The 18,600-nt window shown below is 42.5% G+C and overlaps 1 protein-coding gene across 10 annotated transcripts in view; it reads left to right on the forward strand.

Annotated features, from left to right (window-relative positions):
• Positions 1-2,214: 2,214 nt before the first annotated feature.
• RHOT1 (ras homolog family member T1) overlaps positions 2,215-18,600 on the forward strand; it is a 65,421-nt gene continuing 49,035 nt past the window's right edge. For 5 of the 10 annotated variants that reach the window (XR_008713193.1, XM_055577213.1, XM_055577216.1 and 2 more), the window contains exon 1: positions 2,215-2,370. Coding sequence is in view for 9 of the 10 variants with exons in the window: in XM_055577213.1 (XP_055433188.1) it covers positions 2,295-2,370 (76 nt within the window). In the remaining variant the exon portion in view is untranslated. The remainder of the gene's footprint in view (positions 2,371-18,600) is intronic. The other 5 variants (XM_055577214.1, XM_055577218.1, XM_055577217.1 and 2 more) reach the window with 3 other exon arrangements.

Raw genomic sequence — 18,600 nt, forward strand, 5'->3', positions numbered from 1 at the left:
GGTAGTAGGTCTTTTTTTTTCATCCTAGATGACACGGTAGCACTGGATTGCATTCTGAACGGGTGTTGTAACATTTGTGTGCTGTTCCACATTTGGGTCCAGTGAGTCGAAAACTAACAGTGTCTCCTTAAATAAAGAAGAATCCCCCTACCATTTACTGCGCTGGGACTCTCTTCAGTGTGAACACTTGTTCCCATCTTTGAAAGTTCTCAACTTGAAGGTTCACATGTAGAGGACTTACTGTACTAAAAATTCTGAGGAATACTTTCCTCTGAAAGAGCAGGCCATCAGGCCTTGTGAAGTTCATCTTATTTGCCTCCATCCTGGAACATGACTTATTACCTCCCAGTGAGCAGAGAGTGTGTCTTTCCTGTCTTCCTCCTTATATCACAGAGTGATTTTTGGAAGGGCTCCCACCCCTATGCTCCTTAGGGATATCATATAAATAAGACAGTGAAATACTGTTGTAAACGTAACAATGAATTTGCCTCAAAACCTACGGATTTCAACTTTTCAGTGAGTTTTACGACAGTAATGACCTCGAGATTACAGAGCAAGTACTGTGAGTCTGGCAAATGCTTGACATATATTATCTTTATTCTTCACAACCACCCAAGGTAGTAGGTACTATTATCATTATTGACATGTTACAGAAGAAGGGGCAGTCTTGGAGAAGTAAAAGAACTTACTCAAGATCACATAACTATCAGGTGATGGGCTCTAGATACAAACCCATGCAGTTTGCCAGCATGGTCTTAACGGCTGCACCAGACCACAAGGCTTCTCTTAGGATAAAAGAGGGTTGGTATAATGTACACGTCATTTCCTTTAAAAAATTCATTTTCAGGGACTTCCCTGGCCATCCAGTGGTTAAGATTCCACTCTTCCACTGTAGGGGGCATGGGGTTGATCACTGATCCGGGAATTATGATCCTGTATACCAGCATACCGGAGTAAGGCAATGGCACCCCACTCCAGTACTCTTGCCTGGCAAATCCCATGGATGGAGGAGCCTGGTGGGCTGCAGTTCATGGGGTCGCTAAGAGTCAGACACGACTGAGCGACTTCACTTTCACTTTTCACTTTCATGCATTGGAGAAGGAAATGGCAACCCACTCCAGTATTCTTGCCTGGAGAATCCCAGGGACGGGGGAGCCTGATGGGCTGCGGTCTATGGGGTCGCACAGAGTCGGACACGACTGAAGCGACTTAGCAGCAGCAGCAGCATACCAGCATACCATGGCCAAAAAAACCCAAAAAATCATTTTGTAATATTTAACATAGGAAAAAAAGAATATTATGCTTAGTGTTTCTTCATTTATTCTAGGTACCTCTCTATCATCTCCCACTGTATATCCAAGCTCTGTTCAAGCATTAGACATATAGCAACAAATTCCTCCGGATGGAGAAAGTCAGAAGAAATTAAGGCAATGTTAGACAAATCAATAAAAGTTTATTATTCAGTGCCACCTATATGCCCAGTACGGTGCTGGGCAAACCTATGTAAAGAGAAGTGTCAGAAGACCCTGCCTAAAGTAAACCACACACAGAGAGGAAAAACATTTAGTTTGGTTACAAAGAAATGAAGCTGTTTACACTGAAAGCGTAGAAACTAACCTCATTATTTGGAATCATATTTTATAAACACCACAGGTAAAAAGCAGCTAGGATGGTGGACTTTGGGTAGTGGAAAGGGCTCGATCTTGGGAGTCAATCAAACACTTTCCGAGGGCTTTGGCCAGTAAGCTGAGGGAATACTGCTGAAAACCAGGCAGACAGGTCGCTGCTCACCTGAAGCTTTTATTCATTCTAGTGAGAATATTCCCGCCCCGAGTCACACTGCCAAGTTCTAGCTATCTGACCTTGAGCGAGGAACTTCTCCTGCCCCTGTTCTGTAAAAGAAATGGGGTCAAGACTAGCGACTCTGCCACTCAGATTCCGGGTCCAAAGCTTATCCTGACCGGTGTTCCCCGAGGAGAGTGGGTGAGACTCCCGGGCGATGCGCAGCGGTTCACGGCACAGCAGGGGCGCAGCTGCGGGACGGAGAGCGTTCGCGTTCCGAAACCGCTTGTCCCTCGCGGCGCCCCGTCCTCCCGGCCGCCGCGGCAGAGCCGGAGGAGGCGGAGCCGGCGCCTTCCCGGCTCTCGAGCGGGGAAGCTGCTTAGGAGGCGGCGCGGCGGGTCCGGGCGGCCGAGGCTCGGGAGGGGCGGCGGGGGGAGGCTGGCAGGCGGCGCCGGCGGGGCGGGGAGAGCGGCGCGGCGGGCTGGGCGCTCCCGGCGAGAGGAGTCCGCTCCATGCCTGCGGGCCGAGGCCGGCCCCTACGAGCCGCAGACATGAAGAAAGACGTGCGGATCCTGCTGGTGGGAGAACGTGAGTCCCCGCGCGCCGGGGGGCTGGCCGCGGCCGCCGCAGCCCCTGCCGCCCCGCTGCCCTCCCCTCCGCGCCCCCGGGCCTCCCAGCTCCTCGGCTCTTCTCTTTCGGCTGCGGCCCTCGACCTCTCTCCTCCCCGGGGCCCTCCTGAGACCTCCCTCCCCGGTCCCACCGTCGTGTTCCACCCCACCAGCCGCGTCTCCATTAGCCCCTGACCGCCCGGCCTCATTCGTCCGAAGGTCCTCGCCTCCTTTCCCACCTGGAATCCTTTCCTCCCGGGCCTCCCCGTTTCCGAGGCCGCCTCCTCTCAAGCCCTCTCGTCTTCCGCGGAGATTCCTCTGTCCCCGCCAGGCAGGTGCTGGAACAGGCAGGCAGACGGGCGGCCAATTGGAATGGCGTGAAGCGGCTCTCCCGGGGAAGCCAGGGGGAGGGCTGCAGGACTGGGCGACTTGCGGGCAAGGTCAGGTGTCTCTGCCTGTTTTTGCGCTCGCGGTCTCCCTCCCTCTAGACATTGTAAGACGCGGAGCATTTTTTAAAACGATCTTTGCTCTTTGCATTGGAATCACTGGGTATTTTCCTCAAAAACGTACTCTGAAGTTCAAGTTATGCAAGTGTTCAATAAATGCTTATCTGAGGAGGGTCCGTCTGTTGAGAGAATTATTGTAACACTGAAGTCTAGTTGCCCTCATCTTTTAAAACATTATTGTAATAGGATACAATAGAATCCAACTTGGTAGTTAATTTTAAAATAACGGGCACACGTGAGACCCAAATAGACCAACATACGTGACCCCCGCCCCCAACCGTGAGATTCATAGATTTCACTTTTGAAGATGTAGTAAAGGAAGCGTGTCTGTTCACTGACTTGGGGACAGAACAGCAGGGACTGCTTGATATCTGTTGTGCAAGGTACATGACTCAATTGGTAGGACTAAAATAAGAAAGCGGGCTGGGGAGGACTGGATTGTTTGTTTTGAAGTACATTTGGTAATGCTCTGGTTTTCCCAGGTGTCTCAGTGGTGAAGAATCCACCTGCCAAGCGGAGACACGGGTTCAATCCCTAGGTCAGGAAGATCCCTTGGAGAAGGAAATGGCAACCCCCTCCAGTATTCTTGCCTGGGAAATCCCATGGACAGAGGAGCCTAGTAGGCTATAGTCCATGGGGTCACAAAGAGTCAGACACAACAGTGAAAAAACAAGTTAAGGCTGTACCATTGCTTGCTTTGAAACTTTCTTTTCTGAACTCCCGTTCCATTCTAGAGTAGCTCCTCCAGGTCACTGTGATGCTCTCCAAGGAAGAAAACTAACATTAACATACTTGTACTCTCTTCTGTAGTGTTCTTTGCTGTTCATTGAAATCCTTGTTCACCTGCTGTTGAATCAATAGAAATTTTCCTTTAGAATCAAAATTTAGAAATAAGCTTAGCCAGACACAGTTTACTTTTTGGTTTGCAGCTGTGAATTTTAGTTTTAATTTAAACCACATATGTATCTCAATCTGTGTTTTTCATGGACTTCCTTGAAAAAGTTCAGGAAGATGATTCATATTGATGCATTTGGAGCAAGATAGGGAAAGTAGTGAGTAGATGATGGGCTGAAAAAAACTGCTGCTTGAAAGACAATTTTTTTTTTTAAAGCAGAAATACTCTCTTGGTTTTAGTATTGAATTTAGCAATTACATGTAAATCCTTAGTCTGTAAAGTATCTAAATGGAAATGCTATACATATGTAAGATACATGGTCAGCCTTAGGCCATTTAAGTTAAGATGCTAACAGTGTTATTTATGGGGGTGGTTTAGTTGCTAAGTTGTGTCCAACTTTTGCAGCCTGGTGGACTGTAGCCTGCCAGGCTCCTTTATCCATGGGATTTCCCAGGTAAGAATAAAGCCTTCATTTCTGAGAAAGGTATATTTCTTAAAGAAAATAGTACCAAAAGCTTTAGGCCAGATACCATATATACATGATATTTTCCCCACGTTTAAGAATACTAGAAAGAGTTATACTTATTTGAAATATGTAATTTCAGTTAATTACATTAAAGGCTTGTATCCTGGGGGGAAATGAGTGAAACATTACTTTTTGAGATTTAATGTATCTTGACAGCTGCTTAGCCTAAATGTAAATGCTAGATAAACAGTGTGACCAAGACTTTTATTTTTTGGCCCCACTGTGCAGCATGTGGGATCTTAGTTCCCTGATTAGGGATCAAACTCATGCTCCCTGCATTGGAAGCATGGTGTCTTAGCCACTGGACCACCAGGGAAGTCCCAGGACTGTTTTAATACTGGTCCGATACACAGATTTATCAGAAATAATTCTGTTGTATTTTTAAGATGGTTCAGTTCAGTCGCTCAGTTGTGTCTGACTCTGCGACCCCATGGACTGCAGCATGCCAGGCTTCCCTGTCCATCACCAACTCCAGAGCTTGCTCAAACTCATGTTCATTGAGTGAGTGATTCCATCCAGCCATCTCATCCTCTGTTGTCCCCTTGTCCTCCTGTCTTCAGTCTTTCCCAGCATCAGGGTCTTTTCCAATGAGTCAGTTCTTTGCATCAGGTGGCCAAAGTATTGTACTTAAGTGGTTAACTAAGGGAAATAGGAAAAGAAAAGAAAAAGGAACATTGTCTGTCTCGTATTGTTTCTCTGTCACTTGAGTACATTTTATTGCTGTCAGTGTCGGTCCCTGCACCACACAGCAGCAATGTCATTCACTGAGGCTCCCAAATACTTGTGAGTGGTGCCAGCAGTCTGCTGGCTTAACCTGTACTGTACTCTAGAGGTGAAATGGATCTTTTCTTGGCCCATTCAGAATTTGGATTCTGAGCCAACAAGGTTTTAACACTAACTAGTTGCTTAATGCCTATTGACTGCTTAGATCAGAAAACCTAGGCTGTCTATAAATAATAAAATGTTTATTTGCAAAGAAAGCCAAAGTATTTTTAAGTATCTTCTTTACCTTAATTATTGAGCATATTGAATACTATTCAGGCCAAATTAAAAGTCAAATACCATTCTTTAAACAGCCTTTAAAACTAAGCAACCACACAAAGCTTAGTTTTTCAGGTTATAACTTTTCATAATCTATTTCATTGGCCAGAATTTGCGTTTAGCTAGATTTGCATTAGTATGCTTGACATGTGTCCTTGTTATAGTATGAGGAATGAGCCTTATTAACCTTTTATCCAAATCATGTATCTACATTAAAAGTACACAGGGTAGTCTTAGTTTTAGTGGCCTTGTTTTAAATTAAACTGAGATATATTGGTCTTCTGGTCAAATTAATTAAGAAAGGGGAACTGTTTTCCTCTTTTTAAATAAATCTGGTAGCTCTTTTTTATCTTAACTGCTTAGTTTATCATCAAAACCTCTGCCAAACTAGCTCAAGCTTTGGTTGGCTCTGGCCTAGGCTTTTGTAACATCTCCTTAACTGGTGTCCCTGCTTCTAATTTCGTCCATTCTCCATGTAGCAGACAAGAGTCATCTTTAAAAAATATCTCAGATCCTGTTACCCAGGTTAAAAATTCTCTGATGATTTCTACTTTCACTTAGAATAAAGGCCATTACACTTTTTAAAGCAGGCCTAACGAAGTCTTTCACAATCTGGCCCTTGCTTTGCTCTTGTACTACTCTCTCCTGTAGTTTGCTTTCTCTGCAGGAATGCTCTGACCCAGGCATTATTCCTCCTCCCTTGCATACGTGTTCACTTTTTGTTGTTGCTGTTGTTGCTTGGGCTGGAAGGTAAGCTTCATAAAGACCGTGGATTTGTCTTGTTTATTGCCATTTCCCCGGGGCCTAGAATAGGCCTGGCACAAAGTAGGCACTCACATAGTTGTTGAAAGAATGATAGAGTTCAAGCTAGTTTATTTAGACTCTGTTTCCTAAACCACTCCTCTTAGTCATAAAAATGTGATCATTCTCCTTTCTTAAAATCAAATCTGCTGTGGTTATTGTTAGGATTTGAAGGGGCGCATTCATCCAGTCTCTTGTTCCATGTTCTTAGTCTTATTTTGTTGGGGGAGATTCCTGTGTTCTGGCAATGCCATGTCTAGTTCATGTCTTGGCTGCCAGGAATTGTAGTCCTTGCCAAAAGAGGTCAGCTTCTCCTTGAACCAGCAGAGGCCATTTAGAGGTTTGAAGTAGTTAGAGAAAGATTCTTTAGGAATAAGAGTCAAAGAGACTTCAGGAATAAGCTAGTATTTATTTTAGAGAAAGACTTTCAGCGATCCTTTTTAAAACCACATTGCTCACCATTCTGTTCGTTGTTAGAATGACATTTACAGATTAAACTGCTCCAGTTTTAATTATACTGTGTCTGGATGATAGATACTCAATGCAGTATGGTGCCTACTATCATCTGGGTGATTGGCCACAGAAAGTCCAGTCTGCTAGGTTGGTGCAAATGTAATTGGGGTTTCGGACAGTGAATTTTAAATCATTATAGCTAGGCTCAACCACATCTTTATTAATCAAAATAGGAACCATTACAATCAACACATTTTTGCCAATGAGAAATAAGTTGATTTATTCCTGAAGCATAAAAATCCATGCTTTGGGATTCAGCAAACTCTTGGAAAGCATTTTCTGCCTCCTGCTGGTTGTGAAAGTGTTTTCCCTGCAAAAGGTTGTCGAGATGCTTGAAAAAGAGGTAGTAGTTTGGCGAGAGGTCAGGTGAATATGGTGGATAAGGCAAAGCTTCGTAGCCCAGTTCGTTCAACTTTTAAATACAGTATTGGTCGTGCGACGTGCAGTCAGGTGTTGTCATGAAGAATTGGGCCCTTTCAGTTGACCGGTGCTGGCTGCAGGTGCTGTGGTTTTCGGTGCGTCTCATTGGTTTGCTGAGCGTACTTCTCCATTGTAATGGTTTTGCAGGGATCCAGAAAGCTATCGTGGGTCGGATGGGCAGCTGACCACCCAACAGTGACCGTGACCTTTTTCTGATGCAACTTTGGCTTTGTGCAGTGCTTTGGAGCTGCTTCTTGGTCCAGCCACTGAGCTGGTCATCGCAGGTTGTTATAGACAATCCACTTTTTGTTGCATGTCACAATCTGATTATTGGTTTGTTATTGTGTAGAATAAGAGAAGACAACACTTCAGAATGACAATTTTTTGATTTGTGGTCAGCTCATGGGATACCCACTTACTGAGTTTTTTCACCTTTCCAATTTGCCTCAAATGCGGAATGACCATAGATTGGTCCATGTTGAGTTCTTCAGCAGCTTCTCATGTAGTCATAAAAGGATCAGCTTCAATGATATTCTCAATTGGTTGTCAACTTCTGATGGCTGGCCACTGCGCTCATCTTCAAGGCTCTCATTTCTGTTGCAAATCTTCTTCAACCACCACTGCGCTGTATGTTCGTTAGCAGCTTCTGGGCCAAATGTGTTGATGTTGTGAGTTGTCTCCACTGTTTTACGACCCATTTTGAACTTGAATAAGATAATCGCTTTTTGTCTAACATTATTTCCCTAGTCTAAAATAAATATAAAATAAACAGCAAGTAATTAGTCATTAGCAAAAACTCATAAAGCGAGAAATGTGCATTAAAATGGTGTATAACATAACCACATTTAAGAATATATTCCAGTATCAAATGGCAGAATTCTACAGTGCAAAACCGCAATTACTTTTGCACCAACCTAATACGTAGTCTGTTTTGTTTATATAGAGTCTCTTCTATATCCTCCTTATGCATGTACTGAGACTTGTTTTCTGCTGTCTTTTCTGCTCTTCTGGCGCCAGTTGGGCACTAGTGTTGATGGAGTTTGAAGGAGAGGGATAGACCACGGCATTTGTCCTGCAGCTGACATTGTCTGCATATATGGTCAATAAAATTTTCTTTTGGAACAGTACTCAGCTATTTCCCCAAATGCTAAAGTTTTGCAGTTTAAAATACAACTTCATCCGTCACTCTCCTCCTCCCTTTTTATTCTAATTACAATAATTTAGGAAGAGCCAACAAGGCTTCTTAATAAAGAAGCAGATAAAAATGAGTAGATCCCTTTGCTACTTGAAGCATGGGGTGTTTGTTATCAAGAAGAATTTCCCAAAATGGCCGGTAGGATGGTAATTGGAACCAGAGAATGTTATTTCCGCTTCATGAATATTAAGAATTTGCTGTCATTTAGAACTGGATGTTCAAAAGCTTTGATGAAAAGACAAAGAAATTTTTAGCCTGGATAAATCTAGATAATTTACTCTATAGTGATGAATTATGCTTCCCATGGATGACCTACTTAGAAGCATGGAGTTTCAGACTGAACTGTAGCATGTTGTGTTGAACCGAATCAGAAGGCCTTCTGTCCTTGGGAATAATTGTGGCCATGCTTGTAATTTTCGTAGATCACTTTAAGATTTGTCAGGCAAAACAGAGGAAGTAGAGACCATCAGATGGCTGGCTAACAAAGGATAATTTTTTGTCCTCCATATCAATACTTATATTGTATATAATTAAATTTAATTCTAGTTATTGTTATAAAACTGTACTATATAACATATTTATAATATATATTGTATTTATATTAAATTTTAATTGATATAATAACCAGAGAAGAGCTTGGAATATTGTTCCTTTATGGAAATAATTTTTATTTTTTGGAGTAGTTAAAACTACATAGTGCTTATACTCATCTGACATTGTCATAGGGACTTTGTGTTTTTTTGGCCTTGACCAGGGATTGAACCGGCACCCTTAGCAGTGAAAGCATGGAGTCCTAACCACTGGACCCCCCCAGGGAATTCCCATAAGGGACTTTTTTGATCATAGGCTTGTTTATAAATTGCTTTAAATTTCTAATAATCTAAAATATTTTTCCTTATCTTCAAGGCATTCATTTATTTCTCAATTAAAATTAGCTTGAAAGTGGCCTATTTTAACTTTAAACCTGCTGCTTTATTATTTCTTGGATCGTCTCACTCAAGGTTAGGTGGGTAGACCTTAAGAGAAGCAAAACAGCCCTAGTTTAGCTTCTCCAAAGCATTTTGAAACTAAATCATATCTGTGTAACCCTTCATTAGTTAAAGCAGCTATTATCTCACTGCTCCTCCAAATGGAAACCCAAAACGGTACTAGTAAAAACATGCCTGCATATTTGCTTCCCAGTTCACTGTACTGTCTCTCTCACTCTCTCTTGCTGTTATTTCGAACTTGTTTTAAAAAAGGAAATCACTCTTGGATTTTTATGTGGAAGAGATTCATGTTCTTTGATTTGTTTTTTTTTAAAGGTCTTTTATTAGACAATTACTTCAGAAACTAGATAGGATTGTTTTACTCTAGTGAGTGCTACACTAACTCGGATTCCTCAACAGATGAGGCAGAATACGAATGAGTAAGCAGAATATCACAGTCTGAAAGATAGTATCGACACAAATTTATTCCTACTGGTTGGTACCGCTCTCCTAAGTCTGTATGATCAAGCGTAAGTTACGTTTTTAAATTGTTGCTGTCTTTGCAAGGCCTCCTCTCGCCCAAGCTGTTTCCTTCCCTGCCTCTGAGGCCTGCCCTGTTGGAACAGACATGGTGGCAGGGCTGTGCTTTTGCAGGAGTCGCTGCAGAGAGCCGGAACTGCCCTGAAGAGCTGAGCGGTGAAAGATTCTGATTTTCTTCAAAATAGTGATCTTTCTCTTCTCAAAATATCACTGGAGATACAAAGGGTCCTTGGGGAAAGCAGAAAGGGACTATGACTAAAAAAGCGTTGTTCTAAGAAGAGCGGTAAGAGTGGATGCACTTTAAAGGTTATGGTGGAGGGGAACTTTAAGGTACCATGGAGCACCTGATGAAGACCTGCATTTTGCTAAGGGAACCTGAGTGATGGTGATTAAGGCGAAATAAGCCCTTAGCTGTTTTAGAAACTACTAGGCATTTTGATATTGTTAATCGACATAATTTTCAACATTTTGTTTAACATTTTGAGTTGAGGATTCAAGGGTAGGTTTCTTCTGAAACTGGTGAGGGCCTTAGAATGGTAGGATACAAATAAAATTTTTTAAAGATAATGAGTTGGCCAAAAAAGTTCGTTCGGGTTTTTCTGTACAACCTTCTGGGAAAATCCAAATGAACTTTTTGGCCAAGCCAATAATTCTAATAAGGGGATTATGAGAAGAATCAAGACATTAAAGTAGGCAGACCTCTCAAGACCCAAGAGTGAGACTTGTTTTCGTGACCAAGGAGTATCTGAGTTATTGAGGATCTGATTCATTTTTTTTCCCATTCCTAACATAGTAGATCAAGGATAACATTGTAGACCTGTGCAGCTGACCTTTGAACAGTGCAGGTTGTAGCTGCACAGATCCACTTATCTGAGGATCTTTTTCAATAGTAAATACTACAGTGCTCCACAGTCCACAGCTGGTTGAATCCAGGGATGAGGATACAGAAGAATTGCTGATGCAGAAGGTCGACTCTAAGTTATACTAGGGTTTTCAGCTGTGCATGTGTCAGCATCCCTTACCCCTGGTTGTTCAAGGGTCAGCTGTCTGTGATGCCCAGGAGAGTTCTTCAGAATGGAAGAGTTTCTGGGGACCTCTGTGCTGGCTGTAGTTGTTGGGTTTAGGAGACCAGGGAAAAGCAGGCATCTCTGTTGGGGCCAGAGAGGGCCTGAAGTTCAAAGGTCACAGGTATTGTATAGGCATTGGATCTTCTAAAAGGTTTGGTAAATATCTGGAGTAAGAAGAGGGTGGCTTGGCTCATTTAAAGATAACCTTTTGTTGTCGTTTAGTCGCTAAGTTGTGTCCAGTTGACCTTTGAACAATACAGGGGTTAGGGGCATCGACCCTCTGCAGTTGAAAATCTGCATGTAACCAGCCCTCTGTTTACTGTGTTCCTCTGAGTCTGTGATTCCACATCACAAATCTGTAGATTGTGTAGTACTGTGGTGTTTGCTATTGAAAAGAAGTCTATCAAGGTGGACCCGCACAGTCCATACCTGTGTTGTTCAAGGGTCAGCTTGATTTTACCTCCATTGTGAATAATCATGTGGAATTAGGTTGGAGACTATACATGTGGAGATGAGTACAGACTTGAGCTGGCTGAAGGTTTGGAGTTGCTGGAACCCTAAACAAGGTCGTGATGAAAGGAGTCATTTAAGTTATGAAATGCTGAATGTGAGTCATCAAGTACTAGAAATTCTTGGACCCCATATTGGCTCCATGAGTCGCTCTGTGTTCTTACAGGTAGATGAATGTTTTTGTCAGATCACAGTCCCATACACAGTTAAAATAGGTAACATGCAATTTGGAGATCTGTCTCCCATTTTGAGGATACTGCAGGATAAGTTACCATTAATGTAACGTGCCCTTTGTCTGTTATAGGCCTGTTTTCTAGCTGTGCTACATGCTGGTTTAGATAAATCATAAAATATAAACATTAATAGCATCTAATCCATTTTTTTTTTTAACTGATGGGAAAATGGTGGCCCAGAGAAAGTCAGTGACAACTCCGGGTCATGCTGTTAATGGCAAAGCCGGTTCCAAAATCCTGCTCCAGTGCTTGCTTAACTCCTTTAATTCAAACTCCTCCTCAACACAACTACTACCGTTTTGCGTATTTAATGAGTGCCAGGTATTGTCCCAAACGTTATGCATCTGTCATCTTAATTAATCCTTTTACCACTTCTGTAAAGCTGTTCAGTATTATATTTTATAGATGAACGAAGTGAGGCTTTGTGGCTCGCCTGAGGAAACACAGCTTTTAAGTGCTGACACCGAGATTGCAGTCCAGTTCTGTCTCATTCCAAAGCCTATATTCTTTTTTTTTTTTTTTTTGGTGAAATGTTTGCATAAAATGTTAAAAGATTCATCTAACAAATACCCATCACCTGGCTTAATAAATCATTACCAATCAGTTGAAGCTCCCTTCTCATTGTATTTCCCTCCCTTTCCCTCAAAGGTAACCAACCACTTTCTTGAAATTCAAATATGTGCTCTTAGCCGCTGTGCTCCATTTTACTAAGTGCATTTGCTAGGAGCTACAGATTGACCACTGAGCAAGGAAAACGTGTTCCCTGCCCTTGTGGAGTTTCCTGTGGGTGATAGCGAAATACTTGTTTCTTAGTCTTTCTGGAGATATTCATTAGCTGGTGGGACACGTCAGGTTTTTGCCAAGGAGGTCTAGGAGATCCTTCAGGAGACCATGGATGATGTGCTGGAAGGTTGCTTAGATGTCTTTACTGATTTTTTTTTTTTTTTTTTTTCCTTCTAGGGAGCTTGTTTTGTGAGCTTTTTGATTTCCTGCTACATTTATAGAGAGACTTCTGGGAGGAGAAAATATTCATTTTTCTTCCTGCTCTTCCTTATCTTCCCTTCCCTTTTTAAAACAGAATGATTGAACATAGCACTCGATCCATACTTATTTTATGGCAGTTTTATCTGTTGTTTTATACATTTTCCATATTATCCCCCAGAGTATCTAAGACTAAACTTTATTAGAAGACAACTAGGTAAATACCAAATAAACTGGTTAGGAGTCTGCAGAGGAAAGATGGGTCATTAGAAGCATAATACTCTGTGTTCTTCTAGTGTCTTTCCTAGTTTGGTTCCAGCAGGGCACAGCTATGTCTGAGTGGAACTTGTACTCTTGGATAGAAATTCTGTTAACAGTGTTTCTCAGTTTTTTGAGCCATCCTTTCTTTTTAGAAATGCAAAACCATCATGCTGTCTACATTCTGACAATTTTCTGAAACTACCTGGGTGTCTTACAGTTGAATTCAATTTTGACACTAACTACCCCGGATTAGCCTCAGATCCTACAGATTAAGGGGCAAGATCCCCAACAAGATCCACCTTTACTTTTTAGTTTCTATATGCCAGTGGGGTCTCCAGACTATCCACACTTCTTTCTGGCTGACTACAATTAGGGGCTTCCCACAACCCCTTGGGTTCAGTAATTCACTAGAATGACTCACAGAACTCAGGAGAGTGCAGTGCTTAAGATTACACAGATGAACAGCCAGATGAAGAGGTACCTGGGGGAAGGTCCGGAAGGGTCCTGAGCTCAGGACCTGCTGTTCCTGTGGAGTCAGGGTGCACCACCTTTATGGTCCATCAGTGTGTTCACCAGCCAGGAAGATCCCCAGAGCTTTGATATGTCCAGAGTCTTCATATAGGGCTTCATTAGGTAGCCCCTTCATTGAACTCAGTCTCTAGCACCCCACCCCTACTTCTCCAGAGGTTTTGGGGTGGGGCTGAAGGTTCCAACCCCCTCATCACATGGTGGTTTTTTCTGGCAGCTGACCCCTATGCTGAAAGCTGTCTAGGCCCTCCCTTCCCCTTTAATAAGTCACCTCATTAGGATTACTTGAAGCATGGTTGAAAGAGACTATAACAAAGGACACTGGTTTCACTCAGGAAATTCCAAGGGATTTTGAAGCTGTGCCAGGAACTAGGCATAAAGACCAGATGTATTCTTTATTGTATCACATCCTCCTTTGCTAGTTGTGATTTTGGGATTTTGCTGGTGGGCCAGTGGTTAAGAACCACCTGCCAATGCAGGAGACACGGGTTCGATCCCTAGTCTGGGAAGATCCCACACGTTGTGGGGCAGCTAAGCCCACGCAGCACAGTTACTGAGCCCGTGCTCTGGAACCTGGGAGCCACAACTGCTGAAGCCCTAGAGCCTGCGCTCCACAACAGGAGAAGCCACTGCAAAGAAGTCCACACAGCGCAACTGGAGAAAGCCCACGTGCAGCAGTGAAGACCCAATGCAGCCAAAAATAAATGGATAAAAAACAGTTATTATTTCAACGTTAATGTTTTTTCTGAAAACGAGTTGAACAAAGTAACTTTGGAATTGTTTTTGATTGCCTCAGCAGTTTCCTATTCACAGCTCTTCAGTTGCTCTTAAGAAAAGCTGTGAATGGGAGAGTTCCAGGAGCTCCCAAGGGTAGGCCTGATTTCCAAAAGAGCAGTGCTGAAGCTACAGAAATACCATTGTGTTTGGGGCAAGGTGAGATCAAGTTACGTACCTCAGTCTAGTTGATGTGCTACAGGTTCTTCTCTCCTTTTCAGTGTAAAATTAGAAAACTCCATTCAGTGTTTTCAAATATCTGGTTATTGTGTTAATGCAGACTCATAGATGTTAAGTGTATATTAGTACTTTCTGTTCATAACAGTCTGTGAAATGGCTTAGGAGTAGTTCAGAGGAGGAGAGAGAAGGCTTCAATAGCCCCCGGATATCAGATCCCACAAATTGTGAGGTAGAATTTGAGGTGTCCTTCAGTTCAGTTTAGTTGCTCAGTCATGTCCGACTCTGCGACCCCATGGACTGCAGCACACCAGGCCTCCCTGTCCATCACCAACTCCCAGAGTTCACCCAAACTCATGTCCATTGAGTCGGTGATGCCATCCAACCATCTCATCCTCTGTCGTCCCCTTCTCCTCCCGCCTTCAATCTTTCCCAGCATTAGGGTCTTTTTAAATGAGTCAGCTCTTAGCATCAGGTGGCCAAAGTATTGGAGTTTCAGCTTCAGCATCAGTCCTTCCAGTGAACACTTAGGGCTGATCTCCTTTAGGATGGACTGGTTGGACCTCCTTTCAGTCCAGGGGACTCTGAAAAGTCTTCTCCAACACCACAGTTTAAAAGCATCAATTCTTCGGTGCTTAGCTTTCTTTATAGTCCAACTCTCACATCCATACATGACTACTGGAAAAACCATAGCCTTGACCAGACGGACCTTTGTTGGCAAAGTAATGTCTCTGCTTTTTAATATGCTGTCTGGATTGGTCATAACTTTCCTTCCAAGGAGTAAGCGTCTTTTAATCTCATGGCTGCAATCACCATCTGCAGTGATTTTGCAGCCCAAAAAAATAAAGTCTGACACTGTTTCCCCATCTATTTGCCATGAAGTAATGGGACTGGATGCCATGATCTTAATTTTCTGAATGTTGAGCTTTAAGCCAACTTTTTCACTTTCCTCTTTCACTTTCATCAAGAGGCTGTTTAGTTCTTCTTTGCTTTCTGCCATAAGGGTGTCATCTACATATCTGAAGTTATTGATATTTGTCCTGGCAATCTTGATTCCTGCTTGTGCTTCCTCCAGCCCAGCGTTTCTCATGATGAACTCTGCATACAAGTTAAATAAGCAGGGTGACAATATACAGCCTTGACATACTCCTTTTCCTATTTGGAACCAGTCTGTTGTTCCATGTCCAGTTCTAATGGTTGCTTCCTGACCTGCATACAGGTTTCTCAAGGGGCAGATCAGGTGATCTGGTATTCCCATCTCTTTCAGAATATTCCACAGTTTCTTGTGATCCACACAGTCAAAGGCTTTGGCATAGTCAATAAAGCAGAAATAGATGTTTTTCTGCAACTCTCTTGCTTTTTCGATGATCCAGCGGATGTTGGCAATTTGGTCCCTGATTCCTCTGCCTTTTCTAAAACCAGCTTGAACAACTGGAAGTTCACGGTTCATGTATTGCTGAAGTCTGGCTTGGAGAATTTTGAGCATTATTTTACTAGTGTGTGAGATGAGTGCAATTGTGCAGTAGTTTGAGCATTCTTTGGCATTGCCTTTCTTTGGGATTGGAATAAAAACTGACCTTTTCCAGTCCTGTGGCCACTGCCGAGTTTTTCAAATTTTCTGGCATATTGAGTGCAGCACTTTCACAGCATCATCTTTCAGGATTTGAAAGAGCTCAACTGGAATTCCATCACCTCCACTAGCTTTGTTCGTAGTGATGCTTTCTAAGGCCCACTTGACTTCACATTCCAGGATGTCTGGCTGTAGGTCAGTGATCACACCATCGTCATTATCTGTGTCGTGAAGATCTTTTTTGTACAGTTCTTCTGTGTATTCTTGCCATCTCTTCTTAATATCTTCTGCTTCTGTTAGGTCCATACCATTTCTGTCCTTTATCAAGCCCATCTTTGCATGAAATGTTCCCTTGGTATCTCTAATTTTCTTGAAGAGATCCCTAGTCTTTCCCATTCTGTTGTCTTCCTCTATTTCTTTGCACTGATTGCTGAGGAAGGCTTTCTTATCTCTTCTTGCTATTCTTTGGAACTCTGCATTCAGATGCTTATATCTTTCCTTTTCTCCTTTACTTTTCACTTCTCTTCTTTTCACAGCTATTTGTAAGGCCTCCTCAGACAGCCATTTTGCTTTTTTGCATTTCTTTTCCATGGGGATGGTCTTGATCCCTGTCTCCTGTACAATGTCATGAACCTCAGTCCGTAGTTCATCAGGCACTCTATCTATCAGATCTAGTCCCTTAAATCTGTTTCTCACTTCCACTGTATAATCATAAGGGATTTGATTTGCCCCAACCAGTAATGCTGAAGAAGCTGAAGTTGAACGGTTCTATGAAGACCTACAAGACCTTTTAGAACTAACACCCAAAAAAGATGTCCTTTTCATTATAGGGGACTGGAATGCAAAAGTAGAAAGTCAAGAACAGCTGGAGTAACAGGCAGATTTGGCCTTGGAATATGGAATGAAGCAGGGCAAAGACTAATAGAGTTTTGCCAAGAAAATGCACTGGTCATAGCAAACACCCTCTTCCAACAACACAAGAGAAGACTCTACACATGGACATCACCAGATGGTCAACACTGAAATCAGATTGATTATATTCTTTGCAGCCAAAGATGGAGAAGCTCTATACAGTCAACAAAAACAAGACCGGGAGCTGACTGTGACTCAGATCATGAACTCCTTATTGCCAAATTCAGACTTAAATTGAAGAAAGTAGGGAAAACTACTAGACCATTCAGGTATGACCTAAATCAAATCCCACCATAGTTTGGCCCCAGGTAAATAGCAGGGAGGGAACACAGCTCCACTCAGAAAATTGTATTAAAGATTTACTGAGCATGGCCCCACCCATCAGAACAAGACCCAGTTTCCCCCTCAGTAGGTCTCTCCCATCAGGAAGCTTCCATAAGCCTCTTATCCTTCTCCATCAGAGGGCAGACAGACTGAAAACCACAATCACAGAAAACTAACCAATCTAATCACATCAACCACAGCCTTGTCTAACTCAATGAAACTATGAGCCATGCCGTGTGGGGCCACCCTGGACGGACAGGTCATGGTGGAGAGTTCTGACAAAACGTGGTGCACTGGAGAAGGGAGCGGCAAACCACTTCAGTATTCTTGCCTTGAGAACCCCATGGACAGTGTGAAAAGGCAAAAAGATAGGACACTGAAAGATGAACTCCCCAGGTCGGTAGGTGCCCAATATGCTACTGGAGATCAGTGGAGAGGCTCCAGAAAGAATGAAGAGACGGAGCTGTCCTTTAGAGATGTAAATGTTTGGAAAAGTAGACCAGAGAAGGGGGAAGGTATTTTTGGATGAAGAAAACCATGTGAGGGAGGCCAGGATTCATCATGGCTTGTTTGGGCTTACACAGAACAGAAGGGCCTTATTGGAGTAAATCATGCATGAGGACTAGCAGGAAAGATAGATAGGTGATCGGGGGTTAAAGTATGTGTGGTTTTCAAAGGCCAGTGGAATAGCGACACTTTGATGAGGTAGGTAATTGAGAGTCGGGATGGCTTTTGATCAGGTGAGTTAGGAAATGTAAAGAATGTGGAAGAAAGATGGCCTGCATTTGTATTACTGATATATTAATGAGAGGAGAGACTGGAGAAGGGGGTAGAAAGTTGTGAACTAGGAAGTGTTTTGGTAAAAGTGCTATATTTAGGGGAAACTGGGAACAGGAAAGAATGAGTATTAAAAATGTCAGAGGAAGTTCGACAGAACTTGAATGATCAGTACAAAGGGTTAGGCAAAGATGGTTATGTTTTTTTTTTTTGAGCTTTTTATCCTGATGTGTAGAAAGAGTGTTCCTTATTGGTGAAAAATATCATAAATCCATTGGAATATAATCTCCAAGAATATAAAAGTAGGGAAAACGTAATACCTTGATCAGTAGTATCCCCTGACTTGGAATAGTGTCTCGAGTGTAGAAGTGCTCAAGAAATGCAACGAAGGGATGCAGGAATGCATTTAATATGTGAAAATTGAAGTAAATTTCACTTGCCATCTGTAAATTTAGAATGTGACCGTTTTTACCACCAAAGTGACTTTTGTGTTTTAAGAAGGAAAGTTAAAACCTTTATTTATTGAGAGACAGTGATAGGTCAGGTGGTCTGCCTAAGCACTTTCACATATATGATGTTGTTTAATTCTTACTGGAACCTTGAAGAGATGGTATTATTATCTCCCCGAAAGTGTTGACTTTTTCTAGTCTCCCAAATTATACATATTTATAAAATCATATTGTACATGGTG

Source organism: Bubalus kerabau, chromosome 4 (assembly GCF_029407905.1).
Source record: "Bubalus kerabau isolate K-KA32 ecotype Philippines breed swamp buffalo chromosome 4, PCC_UOA_SB_1v2, whole genome shotgun sequence".
In the NCBI taxonomy this organism is placed as follows: domain Eukaryota; kingdom Metazoa; phylum Chordata; class Mammalia; order Artiodactyla; family Bovidae; genus Bubalus; species Bubalus kerabau.